The sequence below is a fragment of the Eumetopias jubatus genome, unplaced genomic scaffold (assembly GCF_037043125.1).
Source record: "Eumetopias jubatus isolate StellerSeaLion01/CBP00866 unplaced genomic scaffold, mEumJub1_p1.0 scaffold_1, whole genome shotgun sequence".
NCBI lineage: Eukaryota > Metazoa > Chordata > Mammalia > Carnivora > Otariidae > Eumetopias > Eumetopias jubatus.
In genome coordinates, this window is record NW_028274807.1 from 167,376,618 (window position 1) to 167,402,110 (window position 25,493).

The following is a 25,493-nucleotide window of genomic DNA, read 5'->3' on the forward strand; positions in this document are numbered from 1 at the left end:
TGTGTGTGTGTGTCCGGATGAGTGTGTGAGTGCACGCGTGAGTGTGTTTGCGTGCATGTGTGTATGATCCCTCTCGGTTATTATTTCTGTGGAAGAAAAATCTTGAAAATCTGGGGCAGGTTACTGTGCTCCTAGGGTTGTAGTTCTTCTTTTGCAAGAAGAGCTGACCAGACCAAGCTACTAGAGACATTTTTTTCGGCGAGTAAAGAGAATTTTCCTCCCGGATCGAGAGGGATTTTTCCCCCCCGCCCCGGCTCTGCAGCCGAGTAAAAGAGATTAGTCCCTAAACCTGTGAAATCGACTAGAGCCGTGTGATTACCAGGGCTTGAGAGAGGACTTGGGAAGAAAAAGAGAAATAAATCAAACAGCTTGTCAGTGCCTTTGGCCACGTTGGAAGATGTCATCTCAAACTAAGTTCAAGAAAGACAAAGAGATCATTGCCGAATATGAAGCCCAAATAAAAGGTGAGATGCGGGCTGGGGAGTCATGCTTCCCCTCCCCTTTCCTTTTTCTCTTGCTTTGGCTTTCTTTTACCCTTTTCCTCCCTGCCATCACGAAATGTTGTTATGCATCAATAATCTTATTGTGAGTGGGAACAGTGGCAGCCGCACAAGTCCAGACTGGTTTCAACTGCAGAGAGCGCCGGCGCTGGGAGTATGGATTATAGAATGGGCAGCAATCACTGCATTGCAGGTGTGTGGGGAGGATCTGACGCCCGGCTTTAGGAGTGTCTCGGATACTCCATCATCTTGGTGGTGACATGTCACTCTAAGGCCATTTTGACAGTCACCACCTCCTCCCCCATCCCATGCCGAAAGCCCCTTCATATGATTTTTTACAATCTGCTTTTCTTTTTCTTGCCTCTTTTTGGTTTTTGTTGTTGCTTTCCCTTTCCCCTTTCTCTGGGCTGGGATTCACATGCATATGCACAGGGAAGCAGCATCCCTGGGCTGCCATTCTTTGTCAGTGTCTCTCTGCTGGCCTGGGTTGCCATGGATGAACTGTTATAGGGCATATTGATCCAAACTAATGCAGGCATTTAAGCATAAAGAGGGAGCTCGGTGCAGAAAATGTATTCTCTCACAGTGTGCAGCCCCAATCACCATCCGGCTGCTTGCTAGCATGTAGGGGCATCAGCCTTCATTCAAAGCCAACAGCTCAGTGTGCCGTTTCGGCTGGTTGGAGCTGCCTGGCTGCCGTAGTGCCCGAGGACGCCTGCCAGCAGGGTGAGATGACCTCTGGCTGCTTGGTCCAGCTTTGCTGCACGGGGGGCACACTCCTCTCTGAAGCTGCTCCCTAAATCCTCCCTAGCAAGGGGAAATAGGACACCGGACACAATGGCATAGACAAATGCAGGCGGGATCCGCATTCACGCCAGACTGGGGTTCTCCCACCTTCGTGAGTTTTAGGCTCAGCTTTGGTGAGGAAAACCTAAAAGCACCATGCTCACCCTTTCTCTGAGGATGTACCCTGAGGGAAGCCTGGGCCTGCCCCTCTTAGTGTCTGGTTTCTTTCTGGTCCTGGATCTCCTTGCTGCGACACAGGCTGTGTTGTGGTCTTCCATGGAAAGACTGAAGGCAAAATACATCTTCAGGGGATACCAAGGCCTGCCCTTGAGGTTCTGGGTGGACTATTAGAGCAAGTTGGTTATTTGGGGCCCAGGTGACGTGAGGCTGCCACACCTGCTTTTAGGTGCTGCCGCAGCTCCAGACTTGGTGACCCAGGAAGTCGGGTTGCCTCCCCAGGAGCACCGGGAGGCCGGCATCCACAGCTGCTGCCCATGCTTCAGATGCTTGGGAACCTCTGGGAGGGGAACAGCCATCAGGGGAGGGCTTTGTTTTTTTTTTTTTTCCCCCAGTCTCGCCAACCGTCTTGTGCCTTTTAGTTCTGGTCAGACCCGGCATGCTAATCACCTCTGGGTCGACCCCAGGGCAGCAATAAGCAGAAAACCCTTCTCCAGTTTTCAGTTCAGTGTGGAAAACAGTGACTTACGATGTTTCAGCCTTGCTGAGGACTTAGAAGCAAGTCCTTTATTGGTCAGAGATTTGAATTCACCCGACTGCTCCAATACAAAAGCCTAGGTTTGGTCTTTGCATACACACTTTTCAGGGAGTTTATGTTTTATAAGACGAATGTAGCTGATTATTATTGTTCTTTTTAACTGCAGTTCCCAAGAAAAATGGCACAGTAGAGAAGGGGATGTTGAGTTTTGGACAGTTTGGGGTTTTTATTAGCATTGTCGTGGTAGGGAGCATGCTTGTCTCATTTTTGGATTGCTGCCACTGGGACCGTGAACTTTGCTTGAGGATCAATTAAGCATTTATTGCTCCGGCTGATTCTTTTACTTTTTACCTTTCACCTTTATTTTAACAACTACTCAGCAAGCCCAAGGTAACGCATTTCAGCAGGAAATTTGTCCAGATGATCTTGTCTCTCCCAGACTCTAAAGGTCTGGTCTAACCTACATTCTGGTTGAAGGAATTCAATTTTATTCCTTTGGAATTGACACCCACGCGGCTTAGGTCAGGTTGTTGCTGTGCCTGAAACCGTCTGGAATCTTTTCTCTCAAAATTCTGTTAATCATCATCATAATTACTGATGTCCATACAGGGCTCTACAGTTTCTCTGGCTCACTCCCAAACATCACTACTCGTGGCCTATACAATGTACAGAAAGGGTTCGTATGAGCTCAGTTTTGGAGATGAGGAAACTGAGGAATGACTTGCCCAAGGTCACAAGGCTGGAAATGTGAAGGCAGCCGGTCATCTTTCCCAATACATTGTTTGCCTGAAGCTGCCCCCTGAAGGATTGATGTTAGTAGCAGATGGCGGTTTTGTGGTGGGGACTGGCTGCCTCTTGATCGTGTTCCATTGTTTACCCTCCTACTTTTATCCCTTGCCTTTGTTGCTTGCCTCTGAAGAATGTTTGACCAATCACCAAAAACAACGCCTGATGCCAATTTCCTTTCTCCCAGGGTATCATATGGCCAATTTGGTGCAAACACTTCACTTAGGTAGATTTTGTCCTCTGTGAGTCGAGTGAGGAGAGTTTGTGGTTTTTTAAAAATGACACTGAGTTCTTTGTTGACTTACTCTCTTTTATCTCTTTTTGAAGAATTTATTGACCTAAGGAAAAATTTTAAAACTGCTTCTTTTTTCCTGTTGTAAAAAATTTCAGATCCATGCCTTCTCTTGCCTCATCAAATACTTGAATCCCTTTGATTATATATTTGCAACATAGTAGTATACCATGTGCTTTTACATTTCCAGTGATGTGGAACTCATCACTTCCCAAGTCTACATATTCTACCTATGGATAGCTCTGGCCGTTGTGTTGTTTATGTCCACCTATTGCTTTTATATTATCTTCCCCTTGGGACTTCATAGAACAAGACAGATGCTGCTTCTTCCCCATGACTGCCCGTTGGATGTTTGGAGACTCTGATCATAGCCCCTGGACTATGATTATCCTCATTTGCTCATGTAAGGTGCTTATCTGCTGCTTAATCATCTTCTCTCTCCTTTGGATTTACTGTATACTGGGACTCTAGTGCCTTTGGGTGCTTGGCAGATAGAAAAAATGAGTGAAGCTGGCCGAATAAGATGATTTGTGGTAGTTGGTCACCACTTCATTGAGGGCAATAGAAGAAAGGGTGGTGATGATTATGGTAGGCTTGAGAGCATGTGTCCTGTCCAAATGGAAAGTCACTACTTGGGTTCAGCCTGTTGTTGCCATTTAGGAATGTAGGCCTGACTAGATCTTTCAGTTTCTCAAGAGATACCAGAAATCTAGATGAAAGCTTTATGCTATTAAAGATGTTTTTCCAAGGTACACCTGGCTGACTCCATTGGTAGAGCATGCGACTCTTGATCTTGGGAGTCATGAGTTCGAGTCCCAAGTTCAGTGTAGAGATTACTTAAAAAAGTTTAAAAAAGTTTTGTGACTCTTGATCTTGGGGTTATGAGTTCAAGCCCCACACTGGGTGTGAAGATTACTTAAAAATAAGATCTTAAAAAGAAAGATGTTTTGCCAAATGGACCTTCAAAAGATCATACTATCAAAAACCTTCTTCAAGAGTGGTAGCAAGTTCTAGATGAAGGTCTCTGGATGTGGTCAGAGAAAGAAAACAGCTATCACCTCCTTTATGCTACATGTAATGCTTCTACTAATATAGCCCAAAGGTTGAATTAGCCCTTTCACTGCCCGCCTCCTCATTGTACCATATCTTTTATATCTGCTGTATTTTTCCAATCCACTAGGCTAGGAGTTTTGTCAGAGAAAAGAAAATGAAATGAATTTAATAGGACTTGTTTTTGGTGACCCTGTGCTGGCTCCAGATGGACTCTGCTTGCTGTCTGAGGTGCTTACAGGTGTCCCTTTATGAATCTGTTCAAGAACTTTCCTTGAGAGTGACATCACATTTCTCTAGCCTGGAAATGGCAAGCTATAACTTCTTTCCCCTTTTGAAAATCAGAATAACATTTGCCCATCTCCAGAGTTTTGGCATCTATCCTGTTTTTCACAATTCCCTCAAAGATCACTGATAGTGTTTGGTAATCTTATTTGCCAGAGTTCCTAGTATCCTGGCTCTAATTCATATTGCTGTCAGACATGATGATCTATTCTGCTTTTATTCAGAGTTCCCATTTCCATTTCATCCTAATAGAAAATTGAAATAGAAACACAGTGATTGACTTTAGTGTTTTGTTTTTTTATTATGCATCCGTAGTCATTTTAGGCCATCTTCTTAAGAGCAAAAGTCTAGAATTTGGGGGAAGAAGAGCAGATTTTTGAAGACGATCACAGAGAAGAAGTATTTCTTTACTCATTCATTTATATATGCATTCAATAAACATTGATTATCTACTTTGTTCTTAGTGTTGTGCTGGGGGTTGTGAGAGATGCAGAGTATATGATATATTCTTGGTTTTCTAAGATTTTTCTTGAAATATGGTGATAAAATCAGTGAAGGAAATTTAAAAAACTCAGAACACAAAAACTTCTAGCTGAACACCAGAATGAGTTTAGTTTGAAAGAGATTATGCCATTGCATGAGTGGACGAGCTCCTTAGGAACCCTCACTACTCTCAACAGGCTCCAAGGAGGAAAGGACGCTGGGTTGGGGAGACACCGGGGAGTAAGTAGGGACTGTGGCTGATTAGTGAGCTCACCTAGAGGAGTCAGCTGCTGCTTGGCTCCAGTCTTCACTGCCAGGCAGGGTATGAGCCCAGAGTGGTCAGTTCTTTCAGTGTTTCAAGGGCATCTTTATTTTAAAACAAAATGTCCTGATTTTTATTTTTAATTTCTAAATTTTTAAAAATTTTAAATTAAAGACATTAAAACATTGGGTTGTCTTTTTTATTTTTGAGCTGTAAGAGTTCTTTTTTAAATTAAAGGATAGGGGCACCTGGGTGGCCCAGTCAGTTAAGCTTCTGATGCTTGATTTCGGCTCAGGTCATGATCTCAGGGTCGTGAGATCAAGCCCTGCGTGGGGCTTTGTGCTCAGCGTGGAGTCTGCTTCAGATTCTCTCTCCCCCTCTCCCTGCTCCTGTGTGTGCTCTCTCTCTCTCAATAAATAAATAAAATCTTAAAAAAAACAAATTGGAGGATAGTTGACATACAATGTTACATTAGTTTCAGGTGTACAACGTAGTGATCCCACAACTCTGTATGTTAGGCTATGCTAAGCTCACAAGTGTGGCTCCCACCTGTCACCATACAACACTATTACAATACCACTGACTATATTCCCTAGGCTGTGCCTTTCATCACCGTGACTTATTCATTCCATAACTGGGAGCCTGTACCTCCCACTTCCCTTCACCCATTTTACCCATTCCCCCACTCCCTCCCTCTGACAACCATCAGTTTGTTCTCTGTACTTATGGGTCTGTTTCTGCTTTTTGTTTATTCATTTGTTTTGTTTTTTAGATTCCACACATATGTTAGGTCACATGGTATTTGTTTTTCTCTGTCTGACTTACTTCACTTGGCATAATACCCTCTAAGTCTATCCATGTTGTTACAAATGGCAAGACCTCATTCTTTTTGATGGTTGAGTAATATTCCATTATATATATATATATATATATATATATATGCCACATCTTTCTCCATTCATCTATCCATCCATGGACACTTAGGTTGCTTCCATATCTTAGCTATTGTAAATACTGCTGCAGTAAACATAGGAGTGCATGTATCTTTTCAGATTTGTATTTTTGTTTTGTTTGGGTAAACACCCAGCAGTGGAATTACTGGATCATAGGGTATTTCTATTTTAATTTTTTGAGGAACCAACATACTGTGTTCCACAGGGGCTGCATCAATTTACATTCCCAACAACAATGCACAAGGGTTCCTTTTTTTGCACTCTAAGAGTTGTTTATTCTGGTTACAAGTCCCTTAGCAGATTTTTATTTGCAAGTACTTTCCCCCATTCTGTGGGTTGTACTTTCCCTTTTTTGATGGTGCCCTTTGAAGTACAAAAGTATTTAATTTTTATGAAGTTTAGATTATCTATTTATTCTCATGCTTTTATGTCATATCTAGGACTCTTTTGCCAAATCCAAGGCCATGATGAAAAGCTTCTGATTTTTAAATAGCTCAGATTTTTAAGAAACACTGTGCTGCCTGAACAAACCCATCAGTAGGACATCTTCAGCCCATAGCCCACCACTTTGCAACTTCTGGCCTACCAGCTGAAGTCCATAAAAGGTCTTGGTGATGGAGCCTCAGCCAGTTTTCCTGTTTTATCTTCCGTTGTTTTCTCTATAATAAGCCTGTGCTTTCACAACCACATGAAACCAGTCCTTGTCTCTGAGTCCTCCATGCCCCTTCCCACCTCCAGATCTTTCCACATTTGTGCCTTTGTTCCGTTTAAAATGTCCCCCTCTTCTCACACTTTCTTTGTCTGGCCAACTCCTGACCATCCTTCAGTGCCTGCCCAAATGATACCTTCCCCCGTGATGTCTTCCTAATAACTCTCCTAGGCAGAATCAGTGCTTGCCTCACATCTGCCCCCCCACATTCTGAGCCTTATTATCCTTTATTACAATCTTGTGATTAGTCCTTTGGCCATGAACTCTTGAGGCCAGAAATGCTCATGGTCATTTTGTTTCCCCAATGTGGTTGGCACAAGGTAGGTTGAGAGAGTGGCTGGTAAGTTACTAATAAAAAGTTTTACTCTTACAACTTTTAGCTAACATAGTTATTCTCTTTGACATGTGTCTTCGTCTGCCATAACAAAATACCATGAACGGGGTGGTTTAAACAATAGACATTTATTTCTCACAGTTCCGGAGGCTGGAAGTCCAAGATCAAGGTACTAACACATTTGGTTCCTGGTGTTGTAGATGGCTGTCCTTTCTCTGTATGCTCACATGGCCTTTGCTCAGTGTGTGGAGAGAGACAGAGAGCTATCTTCTTCTTCTTCATATAAGGGCACCAATCCCATTATGAGGGCCCCACCCTCATGACCTTCAACTAAAACTAAATTAGATAACCTAATTATCTCCCCAAAGCCTCATCCACCTCCAAATACGATCACACTGGGGGTTAGGTCTTCAACGTATGAATCTGGAGGGGGAGACACACTCAACCTATGACAGCACCCATATTTTCTGTTCCATTGAAAGTAGGGGTTTTACTGAGAAAGGAAATATTCTCCATAGTTTGCTGAAGTTCCTTGTTTGTCCCTGATAGTGGAGATTTGGTGAAGGCTGATGTGTCAAAAGCCAAGGTGATGTTTGATGAGGTGATATTTGCCATGATCATGGTGGAGTGTGCATTCCAGGCTCTTTCCAGTTTGGGGTCTGTATTGGCTGTTTTTGGAGTTTTCACCACCGGAGTTTTTTAGAGACAACCTTTCCTTTCTAGAAACCTCTCTTATTCATTCATTCCTTCACTTACTCACTCATTCATCAGTGATGGTTACAAGCTATGCTTCAGGTTATATAACTTTATTTAGCGGTGGGAGATCATTAATTTTTATTTAGCTCTAGGTTTCAGTCATATATAGCAGTATCTCATTTTGTGTTCTCAGTAATTCTCTGAGGTAGTCATTATTATTCTCATTTTATAGGTTAAAAGCTCTAAGGTTCAGAGAAATAAAGTTACATCAGATCGCATGGCAAACAGGGGCAGAGCTAGAGTTTAAACGGAGCCTTCCTGACTTCTAGTTGTAAAGGGAGGCAAGAAGCATGCCAAGGCAATGTGGCTCTGAAACCTAGGGGTTCCTTTATTGGAGGGCCAGTCTGGGATGGGTCTTAATCTTTGACTTCCTACTCTTCCTAAAACTTCAGCTCCCCTTCTAATCTGACTTTTCCTAGTGCTCACTGGATGCCACCTAGCTGTGTCAGATACCTTCACCCTGCCCCCCCCCATGGAGTCACCTTTGGCAAAGTGCCCACAGGAGATACTCCTGTAGACTTGACTGAGGCTGCCATATCTGCCTCTGTCAACCTGGAAATATAGAACCAGAAACCTGAGTGGTCTTCTAGTCCAGTTCTCCCACTTCTCCCCGCCTAGATGTGGAAACTGATGTTCAGAGAAGGGTTCTGGCTTGCAGACACTTATAGACCATAGTTGCAGGAGGGGGAAAGCTCTCTCTGCTAGGCCCATTGCTGTAGGCTCGTGCCTGGCCTCTAGTTGGTGATCCATAAATGTATGGAGTTGAATGCCTCTGGTGAGTGGTGCAAGCCCAGGTGGTGGTGATTGCCTGGGAGGAGGAGCTGAGTGGTACCTTGGAGAACAGGACGAGGCAAGGATGTAATAGGGTAAGGATGGGAGGGCGGGGAGGTTAGGCTGGGTCAGAAATTGGGTCCTTTCCGGGAAGGGATGGGGGTTGACTTCTTCAAGATGCTGAGTTTCAGAACCTCTGGCCTAATACAGGACCCAGCAAGTGGTGTCCTGGGCTTGATTTCACTTGTAAATGATTCATTCCTGATGGCTTGTTGGTGTTTATAAAATATCTTGGCTGGCCAGGAGTGGGATTTTGGCTCTTTTCTCTTCATTTGTTTAATCATTAGGCCAATTTATGTTTGGAGTAGTGTTCCCTGAGGTGTATTCCATGAAACTGGATGTAAAGAGGCTTTAGCTGGAAAAAACAGTTCTGTGGTCAAATGAGTCTTGGAAGTTCTAACATAAACTGAGTTAAATAGGTTTGTTTCCCACAGGACTTCTGGGAACCTTAAATGTGTTAAGTATGAAGTGCCAAAAAGGGGCCATGGACTTTTCTCAAACTTGTTCAATCTCGTAAACATTTTTCATGGAATATCTCACACGACTCTATTCCTGAGGGGCGCTTGGGTGGCTCAGTCAGTTAAGTGTCTGCCTTTGGCTCAGGGATTGGAGCCCTGTGTCTGGGCTCCCTACTCAGTGGGGAGTCTGCTTTTCCCTCTCCCCCTGCGCTCCCCACCCCATGCTCTTTCTCTCAGGTAAATAAATAAAATATTAAACAACAACAACAAACTATTCCTGACTGTATTCCCGAGATTACATTTTGGAAAGTATCAGACTACACAATTTGTGGATTATCCGATTCTTTCTCTTTTTTGCCTTTTGCCCAGTTCCCTAATTTTTATACTTTTCTCAGAGGGCAGTTTGAAGAGGAGAAGAGGTAAAACAAATGCGTATCCAGCCCGGCTAAGTGATATTGATGTGGTGTTTTGAGGTCACTTAGAAAATGTGGGTTTTGACATCTCCAATTACAGAGCACTCAACCATTGATTTAAATGGTAATTTGGCGACAGCTTGCCCCTGATCAATATGCGTGGCGTGTGCCCGTCTATGTGTGACAGTAGGGGATGCCCTCAACTGCAGGCTGCGTTCAAGGTGCCTTGAGTGGACCCCAGCACTGCCCCTGGGATTGTACAGTCGCTGCCAGGTGACAGTGGTGCTGAGGAACGCATGGAAGCCCACAGCCCGTGCACCTCAGAGTGAACAGAGATCAGCCACAAATCCAGGTGTATGAGAAATGTGTTTTTCTTTATGTTTCTGTAGCTTGGTTTCCATTTCTCATCTCTCTTCTGCTGGGGGTGGCAGAAATAAATATAAGTCAATTTGGGGTCTCTCCTGTTTCCTTCCATGCTGTGCCCCAAGGTCCAGGAGACGAAGGTAGTGCCAAGGGACATCTGTTGTGCTTTATCAACAATCTATTTTGGCAAATGAAATAGCCTCCTTCTCTTCGGGCCTTCGGTGGTCTGTCCATGCCAGTGATCCATCCTTCTTTGTTCCCAATCTCGAGACTCCTTCCTGTGTCCCTCTCTTCAGTCCTTCCATGCTGTTTGCAAGCACCAGGAATCATCCTGGTGCTCACGTACCATGCTGGCTTGTGAAGAACTCTGGACATTTGTCTCAGGCCTGTCTTGCCATGCCCTGCCCTTGCTTCTCCAGTGCCTCCCTAGAGCTCTCTGGCTGGGGAAGCAGCCCAGCTCCTCTCTGTGTTCTCAGGTTCTAGAAATCTATATGGGGGTTCCCTTGTCACCCTCTTTCCCTGGGCTTGTTTGGGGTGAGGCAGGGTACAGGCTGTTTTCCTATAGATCCATAAAATCTACATACACTTTACTGACTCCTGGAAATCTTTATCCATGTGTAGATTAGGGGTGGTATCCTGGCTCTTTGTCATCAGAAATTCCCTCAAAGCTGCTGTACATAATCCACATTCTTTCTGTTCTCCCTGAGGGCTAGGCTTTTGAAAGTCAAAAGCCAAGAATTGACTCTTTCTCTGTATTACCCCAGAGGCAACAAACATAGAAAGCCCTCCTTGCCTGAATCTAGTCCAGAAGCTCTTAAGGAAATATGGATGAAAAACCTTCAATATTTCAAGATATTAATTGTAGTGAATTCCACTTGTACCATCCTGACCCAGACCACTGTCACCTCTTGCTGGGGCCATGGCAACATCCTTCTAACTCAGGGTTTCTCAACCTCCGCTCTACTGACATTTGGAGTTGGATCAGTTTTTGGTGGGTTGTTAGAGCCCTGGCCTCTACCCGCTAGACTCCTGTAGCACCCCTCTCCCTCCCCGAGCTGTGACAACCAAAAGTGTCTCCAGACATTGCCAAATGTTCCCTGAGGGGGCAAAAGAGGCCCTAGTTGAAAGCCACTGACCTAACTGGTCTCCCTGATTCTTCTCGTATTCTCATGGCCTGTTCTTTGCATAGCAGCCAGCAGGAATCATTACACAATTTAAATCTAACCATGTTACTCCCTGGGTCCAAACCGTCCAGTAGCATCTCATTGCATAAGAGTCAAATCGAGGGGCGCCTCGGTGGCTCAGTCGGTTAAGTGTCTTGACTCTTGATTTCCATTTGGGTCATGATCTCAGGGTCCTGGGATCCCGCCCGGCGTTGGGCCCCTGCATTGGCCTCATGCTCAGCTTGGGATTCTCTCTCTCCCTCTCCCCTTGCCCCTCCCCCAACCTTTTTTAAAAAAAGATTTTATTTATTTAACATAGAGAGAGAGACACTGAGAGAGAGAGCTAGCACAAGCAGGGGGAGTGGGAGAGGAAGAAGCAGGCTCCCCCCTCAGCGAGGAGCCAAACACAGGGTCCCTGGGATCATGACCTGAGCCGAAGACCGATGCTTAGCTGACTGAGCCACCCAGGTGCCCCAACAAATACAATATAAAAAAAAAAAGTTGAATCCAAACCCCTGGCTAGGCTTACAAAGCCATGTTCTGCCCACCTTGGCCTCCTTACCTCTCCACAATCCAAGCTTGTAACCCAGGCGTTTGCACATAGCTTTTCCCTCTCTCTAGAATCCTTTTCCCCTGGATTGTCACAAGGCTGACTCCTGCTTGGTATTCAGCTTTCAGCTCTCATGTCACTTCATGACTACCAACCTTAAATAGCCGTGAAGTAACGAGTGGATTAGCTGACTTGAATTCTCGGCAGAACACTTATGGCTATATGATATTTCCCCTTCTTTGTTTATTTCTTCTCTTTACCAGAATTGAAAGTGTCTAAGAATAAGACTTTTGTTTCCCTTGCCCATTTGTGTTTTGTTAGCACTTGGAACAGCCCTTGGTCTATAATAGGTGATCAAAATATTTGTTAAATGAATGAATGAATGTACATTTCCTTTTGATGGACTTTGTGCACAAGCGCGTATAGATGTTCTGCTTCAGGGTACATGGGGTTGTATTGGGAACTGCAGTTCAGAGGAACATAATGAAGCAGATCTAGGCTTTCCCCAAGCCCTGAAGGAAAGGTAATTCAGGAAGATGAAGAACCCAAAGAACCCACAATTGTATCTAGGCAGGGCTGTCCAACTCATTAGAGGGACCAGGTGGCCACTTGCAGGGATACTGCAGGGAATCCAATATTTTCTGTTAACTGTGTTCCTACTGTGTGTCTGATATGGGGACACAAAAATGGGTAAAATATAGCCCCCACCCCTGTCTTGATGGACTCATAGTTTTCTAGGAAAGAGAGTTACAAAAATAGATTAATTGATTATAATAAGTATCATAAATACTGGGATAGTGCTGGAACCGCACACACTTTGGGAACTGAGAGTGAAAGTGACAGCTTTGCCGGGGAGAGCTGGAGAAGTTCTTACAGAAGAAAGGACTTTTGAGCAGGGTTTTGAAGGATGGATAGAAGCTCAGCTGGTGGCAAAGGCATGTCAGGAAGGGAGAATAGCATGTACAAAGGCATGGGGGTTATGGAAGAGCCTAGGGACTTGGGAAATGATGAGAAATTTGGTATGGCTGAAGTCCAGAGTAGATGGAATGGAGTCGGAGTTGGAGATGAGACTAGAAAGGAAAAGAGCTTGAAGTTCCTTTCTAACCACTGGATCCCGTGAGTCTTTGACCTTGGAGATGGAGGATGAGGTTCTTATTTTTTTTATTACATTGTTTTTCTGATTATGGATATAATACATGCTTGTTATTTTAAAAGTTTCTAAAATACAGAAAAATATAAAAAAGGAAAAAAAAAAGAATCTAGAAGCCACTACCTGAGCCACCACTATAAATAGTCCATGTATTATTACCTTTCAGACTTTATATCTCTATCTACAAATCTGTTTTATTCATATATATATATATGATAAAAAAATGGGACCATAGATCTTTAATGAAAAGTTATAAAAATAAAGCTGATGGGCAGAGTGTCATAGGCCTAGAGCTTAAAATGGATAGAATGTGGCCTAAAAATGCACAGACTTTGTCAAGTAAGAACACTAATCTATAAGCATGACCTTCTACGTGTTTTGATGGTCCTTTAGAACAGGGGATTGGTTTGTTGGAAACCATCCTACTGTGGTGGTTGGCTTCTGTTGCCACTTCTGTCCCACTGGATTTGTGTAAAATTGAGGGGAACTGAGTTGACTTATCAAGAACCGCCTTCCACATCTGTCCTAGCCACTCACAGCTGAAAATTTCCCCCTTTCCGGTCCTCTCACTTCCTGTTGGTACCCAAGCAGCGATTCCTGCCTTTGGCAGGAAGTATTAAAAGGAGAGTGTTGTCTAGGACAAAGAATTTAGCCTCAGCAGTGGGTTGCCCTTCCCTGCTGGTACCTTTCCTTTGGTCCACCTTTCCCTGTTGTTCTCTGCCAGCATCTCTGGTCACCCGTAGTACTTTTGGGATTCCTGATTGCTGGTCTGCTTCCAACAGTGACAACCTGCTTTCCTCTTGCTTCTGATGGTTGGTGGGGGTATTTTGGAATATAGTTTATTTTAGATTAGTATGTTTCCCAACTCTTTGTCAGACAGAAAGGCCTGGATTCCTGTAGGTAGGTAGAGCTCTCACTCAGAGATTGGAGCACAGTGGGAGGGGACAGCTCTGTAGGGGCACCTTCCATAGCTTAGGGTGCTTTAAAAGCAACACGAGAAAGAGAGACAGAGGGAGATGACATGAGAGGACCCTTACCAATGAAACACCTGAGCCACCTTCAGGGACACGAAAGAGTGGATGTTGCTTCTTTGATTTTGTTTGTATTAAAGAATGCAAATTGGCTGAGCAACATGGCTGCTCTCCAGCTGTCATCTTGGTAGGGCATTTACAAGAAGGGTTGGCTACTACGTTACTTTTTACTTTATCAGTGGCCTCTCCAGACAGTATTTTGGCTCTCCCAAAGATATATCTTCTTGAGGAAACTGAGGCAGAACAACAGTTACCTCCTGGCTTCTGACACCTGGTAACTGATAACTCCTTGACCTCCTACCCTGGCCATTTGGGCTCCTGATCTTTTGCCTGGTTGTGGTCTTTGGAGTTTACTTGTCCCTTGATCCTTAGCTAATACAGGGCTTTAGTCTTGGCCTGACCCTCCTGCTTAGGCCCCACCCTGACTATCTCTGCCTTGCCGGATCTCGTACTTGGCATAATAGTACCATGAAAACTCTGTGCCAAAAACAGCAGAGGCCCCACTGCTCTTTGCCAGAAACATGCAATTGTTGTGCTATCAGGAATAGTGGGGAAGAAATGTTGAGAATGTGGTGGGCCAGTTCACTCTGATTTAGCTTAACAAATATTTATTGAGTTCCTACTATGTTCTCTGCCCTCATAAACTTTAAAATTCTGTGGGGAAGGTGGATTTTTAACTTGTAATGACAAAAATGTTGAGTGTTATGAGGGGGTGGTACAGAGTTGTTGGGGGAACCTACAACAAATAGATGTAAGTAGTTGAAAACGTAGGTGATTTCTGATATTGATCTATAAAGCTGAACCATATTGGCCAAGCTTATCTCCCAACCATCATTTCCTGAGCTATTTAGGATCTAGACAGAACCACCTTTCTGATTAGAGAAGAGTCAGAAGCCATCAAAATATTGAAGGAGTCAGGAAGTGGTACTTCTAAGAGAAACATACAACTCCTGGTATAAAAGACAAAAATGGTTCCAGAAAAGGAACTTTGCAGTAGTTATACTCAAGATGGTAAATACAATTGTGGGATAAGTGCTATTAAGGGGAAATTAAAGCCAGGGATCAACTGAAAGCGGCTGAAATCCATCCTGGTTGAACAAGTTATGCTAAAGTCACAGGAGGGAGTTGAGTGGAGAATATGGACTGTGGAAGGAGGCGGGGGATGAGGCTCTGGATGGAATCGCACGCACCTGGGTCTGAATTTTGCCTTATGGCTTATCAGCTGAATGACCTTTGATAAGTCTTTTCTTATCCAAAAAAGAGAAGAAAAATAGGGATAATATCTCACCAATTTCCTTATTTGGAAAATGGGGATAATAATACCTCACTTGAGTGTGTGTGTGTGTGTGTATGTGAGAGAGAGAGAGAGAGAGAGAGAGAGAATTAGTTGAAGTAACACACATCAGAATTTCCAGCACGCTTCTTGGTACATAGGAACCAAGAAAAATGAAAATGTTAGTTAAACCAGTTAAGAGGGTCACCAGCATTCGGAGCCCTGGACCGTGAACCTAAACCTACAGTTGAAGCACTTAGTAAGTGCAACCGGTTGGAAAGGAGAGGAAAATGGGGCATCTAAGAAACCATGAGTACAGGCGCAATTGCCTGCATGGGCAGCTGGGAAAGGAAGTCCTGGCCATGATGCTTTCTTTGACTACTGCAGCGTTTTTCCCAGTGTGGCTCCTGGGCCACCTGCATCAGAATCATGAGGGAGGAATTGATAACAAACTCAGATTCTAGGGGCTTATCCCAGACCTATTGAATCAGAATCTCTGGGGGGGTGGGGCCTGGGAACCTACATTTTTTAGGTGCCCCAGGTTTTATGAACTTGAAAAATATCTGGGCCTGAACTGTAATAAACTCATCAATTTGACTGTCTTTGTATCTTTTTTCTTGAAGGCAAAGGAACATTTAGTAATTATGTAGATTACATGAATGAGAAAAAAAAAACCCAAGTCCCCAGTGTGTATGTGTATCCTGTGCGTGCATGCGTGCATGTGTGTGTAATACAGCCCTGTTTTTTTTTTTTTTAATAAAAAGTGTGTGTCTTTATGTTTTAGGTGTGTATAAGAGTCTGATAGTTCTTACTGATTTGTAATGCTGTTTACTCTTGGGGAGTAGGAAAAGAATGTAGGTCAGGGATGAGGGCAGGATGCTGGTGACAGGGAATGGTGGAAAGGAGACCTTTTTTCCTTATATTCTTCCATTTTGATTGATTTCTAAAATAACGAGCATGATTACTTTTCTAACTAAAAAGCCCGCAAAGTTGACAATAAGTAAGGAATTTATTGACAAAATTTCCTGCTGTGGAGGATGCTCACATATCAGCTGAACCGTAAAACGAAAGTGGAAAAGAAAAGAAGACAGACAGACACCTGCAACAGATATATAAGTAATGCTTAACTTCTTGTGGTATTCATTATATATTGTAAGAGTGATGGCTGAAATGAAATATACTACTTTACTGGATGATTCCCCAGTGGAAGTAGAAGGTGTTTTTCCCTGTTCTGTCAAAATTCTAAGAGATGGGGATGGGGTGGAGTAGTCAAGCCCAACAATTTAATTTATTGGGTTCATATTGGGAGCCGTTGAATCTGGGGTTTAGAGTTGTAAGACCTGATTTTCCATCTCTGATCTGTCTTTTGAGCAAGGCACATCTCTATTTTGCATCCTTCCTTCCTCATCTGTGAAATGAGGGCGTTATCTACCTTAAAGGCTAGTTGCTGTGAGGATGAAATGAGGTGGTGTGTGAGAAAGTAAACTCTAGAGTGCTGCAGAGATGTTAATTATTTCTATTTTTGCCTAGCTCCTCCCTTGGACATGCTGCTATTACCGTGGGGTTGTTTATGTGTCTGTCTCTCTGTGAGCTCACTGAGTGCAGGGACCTTGTTTTATTCATTCCCAAATTCTTGCGCTTAGTGCCTGCCACACAGGAGGCATGCAAAGCAAGTTCTGGAGTAGCTATCAAGGTTAGCGAAATACATGCACAGTTAGGTTCAGGCTTATGAAAATATTAAGATGCTCTTCCAGGAAACACTGCCTTCCACTTCTATTTAAAAGAATTAAAAAAATCAATTCACCCAAGTCCACAACAGAAACGATATTGCTAGGAGAAAGAAAAGAACTTCATTAAGGAAAATTTAATTGCCCAGTTTTCTAAAGAGACAGAGCCACATCCCTCCATCCTCATTAGTGTCAAATGCAGGATGGCTGGTTCCAAGGAGGGCAAGATGAATGAAAGGCGATTGTGAAAAGGCAAATCCTGATACTCCTGAAGAAAAGTCTCCCAAGAAACAGGAATGCCCCCTGGATCACCAGTCTCCTTTATTATTGGTCAGAGCCCGGGAACAAGCCTTCTCTGGGCAACTCAGACAAAGGCCTTCTTTGGCCTCTACCCCAGAACTTGGCCAGTAAACCACAAAGTCCCTCATTTCCCCTGGAAGTGGGAAAACTTCCAGTTGCTTGACAAAACTGGAAGGATTATCTGAGGCTCAGCTTGGGGGCTCCAGTACCTCTAAGACCTGGGTAATTATCATCTGAATGGGCAGGGGGAGGACTGGAGCCAAGTCTAGAAAAAGAACCCTGGGGTAGACCTGCAGTTAGGAAAGAGGGGACCCATCTCAGCTTTGGTCCTCTGGACCCTTTTCCTATACAGTCACGAATCTGCGATTTCTTCTCTCTTCTCCTATACCAGTTCAGCCTGAGGGCACCATTTGATGGGTTCATAATTGTCCAAACTGGTGCAAATGATTGCATGGACCATTGTCAGCCTAGGTGAAGTCTCCCGTGGTCTGTCAAAAGGCTCTATCCTGTTCAGTGTTTTAATCGAGTATTTGGATGAAGATGTGAGTGTGCCCATCCACTTTGAGAATGGTAGCAAACCAAGGACAGCAGGCTTAGTAATCAGGAACATGGTTATTGCTATCGAACTGCCTGAGGTTTGCAGCCCAGCTCTGCTGCTTTCTAACTGTGTGACTTTGGACAAGTCTTTTCATCTCTCCAAGCCTCAATTTCCTCATCTGTAAAGTGGAGATAATAATCCTATCTCAAAAACTAATCTAGAGGATTAAGGGAGATAAAACATGTAAAGCCCTCTGCACAGTGCTTTGCACTCAGTAAGAACTCAGTCAGTGTTAGCTGTTGTTATTAATACTCGCAGCTGTTAAGAGTCATACTCCAGGCTCTGGAGTTCAGTAGATTGGGCTCAGATTCTAGCTCTGCTGCTTATTAGTTGTGGGCAAAATTGTTTAACCTTTCTGAGGCTCAGCTGTCCGGACTTCTGCAGACAAGGAACAGTAATACCCAGCTTGGGCATTTCTATAAAGCATTTACTCCAGAACAGACACATAGTAGATGCTCCATAAACAGTGGGTTATCATTAGGAGAAATAGCACCCCTTGCCGTGGACAGAACCAGGAAGCGGAGAGATCTTAATAGAACAGAATAGAATAGAAAAATGTGAAGTTTAATAGTATCTTTAAGAGCAGACCACCAACTCTTCAAGAGAAGCTCAACTTTTTTTTTGCCTATTGAGCCCTGAGAGGAGTTTCTCCTATGAATTGATAGAAATGTGAATAGGGGTGAGAACAAATTGGCATTTGGATAGGATACTAGACCTTGGGCCCTGATCCCATTCTGTCCCTTGGCCAGGTAGCTCTTGGCCCCTCCCCAAGAGGCTCCAGAGGGAATATATGATAGAAGCCACTGACTGGGCAATGAACACCGATCCTGAAGCTGCCACTCAGTACCCCAGTGCTGAGCTGTTCTCCCCTGGAGAACTCCTTTAGCTGAGGTGGGTTAGGCATTCTGGCCTCCCTTCTAAGCCTATACTTGAACTTGACTCTGTTGCTCCAGAGTAACCAAAACAGGCTGAAGCTCAAAACTCTGACCCCTTCCCTTGAGGGACCAGCCTAGACAATTGGTCTGACTTCTCTCTGAGATGCTACTTAGACCTAACCTGCCACAAGGGGGAAGAGTCAGAAGTCTGGACCCACCCAGACTTGACCTTTGAACTCCTTGGAAGTATAACCTCTGGCAATTTTGGTCCATGAAGGTATTCCTAAAACCTGGCCAATCCATAATGTTACCTTTCCTTTAGGTGGGTGGATTTCCATGCCCTTAATCTTGACCCTGACTTAGGAGTGCATAGAGTTGGCCTTGAGCTCCCTGAAGGTCAGAATTCCCTCCTTGTTGACCTTTCTTCTACTGTCCCCAAGAGCTTAACAGCCAAGCCTCTGATTAACTCAGTGTGTGGCTCTCTTCCCCTGCAGAAGAAATCAATGGAGAATCCGTGACATCACTCTGCATCCTCAGTTCTGCTCCATAGTGTGCCTGCTATGCAGCCAGGAGCTGGATAGTTTACCCCCCAAGGATTTAAGAATGCCTCTTTGATGTCCCTCTCCTTTTCCAGATGTGTAAAAGCAGCCAAAGACTAAATTGAAAAATTCAATGTAGTTTTTCTAACCAACACTGATCACCAGGCAGGAGGTGGTCTGCAGGCCAGTGATGTATTTTGTTGAGATGCACAGCAGAGTTGGGCAACTTCATATACAAATCTGTATTTTTCAGTTTTTGAAAGTGAAAATTGATCTGGCTGTACTGGGCCCCCATTCCCACATGCTAACAAGTCAGCCAGAGCTGAGTAGCAGCCCCCATTTTTAAATGAGGCGTGCATCCTTGAGTCCCTGCTGGTTCCTGGGCAGGAGCTCTTGGGTCCCCAGGCACTCTTATCTCCCTGCTGCTGTTTCACTTACCTAAGCTTCCCGGTTTCTGTAGGCATTCAGGATTGCCATTTCTGGATAAGTCCAAGATATTCTATCTTCTATCTCAAATTATGCTCATCAGATGGGGTTGTACAAGGAGAAGTGAAGGACAGCATAACAAATAATTCAATATCTGTGATATAAAAATGCCTTCAACTTGCCACCATCTTTCAGGTTCACAATTTATTAATGTCATTATTTAAGAGTCTCCTTCTTCACTTCTCCTCAAGGATGAGTTTGACATTGGAGTCAAGGACAAGACATTCTTCCCTGAGAAGTGCTACTAGTGTTTGCCCCGACCCACCTTGAGAGGAGCTGTAGGGAAGGTAGGGGCAAGGACCCTTCAGCTGCTGGAGGCCATTAAAGATCCCGTGATGTGATGGATGGTATCCTTAGTTACCTCAGGTGTAGTCACTACAACACATTTTTTTTCTTAAAAAATGATTATTTATTTGAGAGAGAGAGAGCGTGCGTGCCTGGGCAAGCCAGCTGGGGGGAGGGGCAGAGGGACACAGAGAGAGGGAATCTCCAGCAGACTCCCCACTGAGCACAGGGTTGACGTGGGCTTGATCTCACAACCCTGAGATCATGACCTGAGCCCAAATCAAGAGTTGGATGCTCAACCAACTGAGCCACCCAGGTGCCCCTATGACACATTTTTAATAGTTAAAAATCCCTCAAGGTAAGTTGATAGTTTTAACAAAGCACAGTCCACTTAAAGCAATTCTGCTCAAACACCATGGTCTCAGAATTCCCCGTTAGACTCTGAAATCAGACAGAGCTGGGACTGAATTCCAGATTCATTACTAATCGTCTCACCTCTCTACCTTGCAGTTTCTGTCTCCTTAAAATGGGCACCTCATTGGATTCTCGTGAAGATTAAATGAGATAATCCACACTTGGTATCTAGTCCAGTGTCTAGAACATGGGAAACACTCAGTAGCGTTCTCTATTATTCTTACTCAGGTTTGGAGGGCTTGATTTGCTCCAAGAGTGAAATTTAGAACATCTACAGCAGAACCGGCAGCTTGGAGGCAAACTTAGACCCACAAGTGTGTTTTGTTTGGCCTTTGGAACATTTATAGAAGCAAATTAGTTTCCAACATTTAAAAATCAAGGGGCGGGGTACCTGGGTGGTTCAGTTGATTGAGCGACTGCCTTCGGCTCAGGTCATGATCCCAGGGTCCTGGGATCCGGCCCCGCATCGGGCTCCCTGCTCGGCCAGAAGCCTGCTTCTCTCTCTCCCACTCCCCCTGCTTGTGTTCCCTCTCACGCTCTCTCTCTCTGTCAATTAAATAAATAAATAAAATCTTTAAAAAAAAAGTAAAAATCAAGGGGCGCCTGGCTGGCTCAGTCAGTAGAGCAGGCAACTCTTGATCTCAGGGTCGTGAGTTCAAGCCCCATGTTTGGTGTAGAGCTTACTTTAAAAAACAGTAAAATAAAAATCAAGAAAAAAACGTTTTAAAAAGTCAGGAGAGTTCACATAAAAAAACCCAGATTTCTGACATTTCTTGTGATATGGGCAGAACTAAGCATACTGGGCCCTCATTCTCAGATAGAAGCAAAAATTGGCTGTCCCCTTCAAATGGGGTATGGGCTCCACTCGCTTGAGGGCCCACCTGACCCATTTCACTCATTTTTATTGCCTGTTTGACTCCTAGGGGCATTTCAGTTTTTTGATCTAAAGGAATGGACCAATCTCCATTCCTCCTTCCTCATTATGGAGGATTCAGTCAATTCCCCATAAATATTATTTCCATCAGCCAGGCTTTGGAGGAGGCAGACACCAGGTTGTATTTACTGGCAAATGCCCCAATGCCATCTCCGTTATCGATTAAGTGCAGAGCTATCAGCTTCAACAATCCATGGGGCAGAGGTAGGGTCAAGGTCCTCTTAAAAGAATCTGGGAAACGAACAAAGATTTGTACCTGTGAACAGATGCCCACCTCATTGCAAGATGTAGGTGGGCTGAAATTTAATAAGGAAGAAAGTGTAAAGTCTTGCCGTTATGTCTAAAAACCCAGCTGGCCAAGTACAGACTTGGGAGAGATGTGCTTATCAGTAGCGCTTGTAAAAAAGACTTAAGGTTCTCGCTGACAATAAGTTTGGTGTGAGTCACGGGGAGGCAGCTGCCAAAAACCTAATCTGATTCTGGCCCGGGTTTATAAGAAGTCTAGTGTCTGGAAGACCTTTCTAACAATTAGAACTGTCTTGAAGGGACAGGCAGGCAGTCTCCAGAAGCCTTGATCTCCCTAGTATAGGAGGTGTTCGAGGTTGGGGTGATATGCCCCAGGAAAAGATGGTCAGAGTGGGGATTTAGGCATCAGAGGGAGATTTGTTCAAGGTGACACATAAGGCGTCTGCCAACCTTGTGATTCTGCTTTCTGCAGCCCACTGGAAGAAGATAACTTCCATAATAAAAGTAAAAACTCTTGCTTCCTGATAGAGGAGAGCAGACATGCTGAAGAAGCTGAGTGGATGCAGCCATTTTGATCTGAGTCTGTCAAAATGGAAATGTGAACTTCCGGTTCTTACATCATTAATTTGGACACAGATGCCACGGGGCCTTCTTCATCCCTGAACCTTCTCTCACCTGCAACCCCATCCCTGACCCCTGGCATCATTTCTCAGAGATGGAGGGGGTGGCTGAGAGAGGGAAGGATCTGTTTTGCACATTACTGGTAATTTGTTTAAGCTGCACTTTTATGCAGAGCTTGCAAACTGATGGTGTACAGGCCAACTCCAGTCCTCAGATGTGTTTGATTTGGCCTGCACTGTGTCTTTGAAAAATGCGATTTGGATGCCAGCATGTAAAAATGAGGAGATTTTACATAAAATCTGGATTTCCATCACCTTTTTAAAAAAAGTCAGAAGGTCTGGCAGCCTGGGTCTGCATTCCCACTTGGCAGCACCAGCTGGAGCTGAGCACCCGTAGCTCTCCTTTGAGAGGACTTGAGCTCCCTTGGCTGCTGTTGTCTCCCTAACCTCCCCTGCTTTACTAGTTCACCTGATGTACCTGATCCCCTAGGTACTGGAGTTACCGCCCGCTGGTATAGTGGTGGTGGCGGCTTTTTTTTTTTTTTTTAAACAGAAATATCATTGAACTTTATTTTCATTATATAAAAGTCACTGATTACTTTTCTGCAACCTTGGAGAGAATTATCATGTTTGGGATGGGTCTGACTTAAAGTATAACCTTTGTGGCATACCTGGAATGCACTTTCTAGGAGGTGTGTCTGGGGGTACCTCAAAGAGAAACAGGCATCTTCAGAGCAGCTGGAACCAAGGTGAAATTTGTACTGTATCTCAGGAAAGACTTGCTTATAGGTGTTAAGACAGTGTGGACCAAGAATGCAAACAGTACCAACATGAGCATCAAATTGAAATTTTTCTCCCAGAGCCAAGTCTATACAGTGTGTTGTTTCATGATAAGAAGAGATTTATTTATTTATTTAAGCCTGACTAATACATTAGATAATGGCTTATTTTCAAGACCATATCAAAATGACCCGCACTGTCGGAGACATCTTTAGGATGCAGTTGTATGGACTCTGCTCATTCATCTTCCTGACAGTGGGGCCGGCAGCTGGGGCCCCACAGGGGAGGGTTGGGGGTGCGGTGGGGGGAGCAGAGATGCCTTTATAGCTGCTCCCAATATGCACATGTGGCTCATATAATACCACAAGCCCCCAGTTCTTGCATCTCAGCAAACATCCCCAGCTGTACTTTTGAACTGCTCCAAGGCTTCTGATGGTTTTTCTTACATTGACCCAAATCCTCATGTAACTTCTCCACTGTGGGCCTGTTCTGGAGCCGTGCAGAACAATGGCTGCTTCTTCCACAGCACAGCTCTGCAGAGATTTGCAGACAGCAGTCTCCTCTGTTTTGGGAGCCTGCTGACGATCCTTGAGGAGAAGGGGCGCGTGGGGTACAGAGAGACCAAGGGGATTTAAGAGAGACATTATTGCCTTCAGGTGGGTCTGGAGCTGGGCGGTTTCTGCTTGGGAAGCCCTGAGTCTCACACAAAGCATCAGCCTCTCCACAGGCTCCTCATGCCAGCCTCTGAACCTTTCTATCAGCTATGGGTCCTGGGGGAGACCAAGAACTGAATCTTTTTATGAAGCTTTGGTATCTGGTGGTAGAAATTGTAAGAACTTTACCAGAAGCAGGGAACCATCAAGTGCAGTTGGCTCAATGTGTGATGGCTGCTACCAGTCAAGGGGAGTGAGGCCTACTTATAGGCCTATTGATTGGCTTCCTCACTCCAAGATAGAATTTGCTAGACCCTCATGCTGCTTGAGCCTGTGTCTCTGCTCCTAGGTTCTCAGACTGAAATTGTCCAACCCACGACTTTGAAACCCTTAGGGACACCCTCCAGTCTCACTTCTTTGCAGAGTGGGCCTGTCCCTACTTGGGACCTCAGGCTCACGGCTTAGGAAATGCCCTGTTGGTCTGAGTTACCTCTAGTGTGGACAAAGGGTCTCATCCGCCTCTCCATGGTGTAGCATCTGGTGGCCATCTTGTGTTTTTCCTGTAGTTACTTCAGTGACTCCCTTCCCTGAGTCATCTTTTGAGTGTTATTTCTCTTTTACCTTTCCTCAGTCTCTCTCTCTCTCTCTCTCTCTCTTTTTAAAGACCTGCCCTTGCTTAGGGCCTTTCTTCCAGAGATGGAAGTGGTACATGTGAATTGTGGGAATTCCAGGAAGGTATTATCTCTTGGGAGTGGCAAGGACTCCCTACGATGACATGGCATCTCTGGAAGATGCTGGAGTCTGTGTGGTGGGGTGAGGGAAAAGATGGGCAGGCACCCCCTGAACTGCCTGGAGAGGGTAAGGGCTGCAGGTGGGTGGACGGCGTCTCCGTAGTGCCGTCTTCCTTCCCACTTTCTTCCCAGTGTCCCCTTGCCCACACTCCCCATTTCTTGTTTTGGGAAAGGAAATGATGACATCCATTTGTAAATGGCATGACATCTCAGCATCATGTCATTGCTGCTTCCTAGTCCAGGGTGCTGGCCATTCCTTACCTGACCTGCTTGGCCTTCCCTGGTGCTTTCATGGCTCTGAGTCAGCAATAGAGAAGTTTGTATCTCTAGGAGTTGTTCTATTAGCTGGGTTTGGGTGATAGTGGGGGACCCATCCCAGTTGGTGCTGTAGGCGTTATGTGCCAGGGCTAAGGGCACAGAGCATGTATGTGTAGAGTGTGAGGAGGGGTCGATGGGGGAGGGAAGGTGGTCAGATGTTCCTTCTAGAGGAGCATCTGTCCCCTTTGGAGCCCCATGGCTTGTGAAATGGCTGTACGTGAGGGAACAGTCTATCTGGAGCCCATGTTACTCCTGTGTAGTATGGAGAGCTAATCAAAACCTCCAGAGGAGAACTGCCTGTCTTCCATCCAGAATCAAGACTAATTGATGTTCTTTAATGGAAACAAATCGAATCTCTCAGCAACCCTTCCCATTAACCTCACAATCATGTACTTTTCTACCAAGGCACGGGCGCGTTTTTCAGAATCAGCAGGTTCTTGGAAGCAGCTGACTCTTAGAGACCATTTTTGTTTGTCCTCAGAGTGGCTGGTGGGAAATGGAGAGAAAATGCCTTTAAGTTACGGGGCTGGAGGTATAATTATCCTTTGCCTGTGGTTTGCACAGCCTACTCACATCCTTGTTGCATGTGATCTTCCTGACAGCCTTGTGATGCTGATGGTTGTCAGGGTTATTATTATCTCTATTTTATTTATTTTTTAATTTATATGAGTACTTTCTTTATTCTCAAATTGATAAAAGCATTTAACATATACTTTACAGTATAAACAAAGTAAGTGTTATGCACTTTGCTTATAGAGGGACTTAAGGTATTTCAAGCATTCTA

At 44.5% G+C, this 25,493-nt stretch overlaps 1 protein-coding gene across 1 annotated transcript in view; it reads left to right on the forward strand.

Annotated features, from left to right (window-relative positions):
* Positions 1 to 326: 326 nt before the first annotated feature.
* Positions 327 to 25,493, forward strand: part of SRGAP3 (SLIT-ROBO Rho GTPase activating protein 3) — a 238,814-nt gene continuing 213,647 nt past the window's right edge. Inside the window, exon 1 of the mRNA XM_028101776.2 lies at positions 327 to 464. Within this exon, the coding sequence (XP_027957577.1) occupies positions 398 to 464 (67 nt within the window). The 5' untranslated portion in view covers positions 327 to 397. The remainder of the gene's footprint in view (positions 465 to 25,493) is intronic.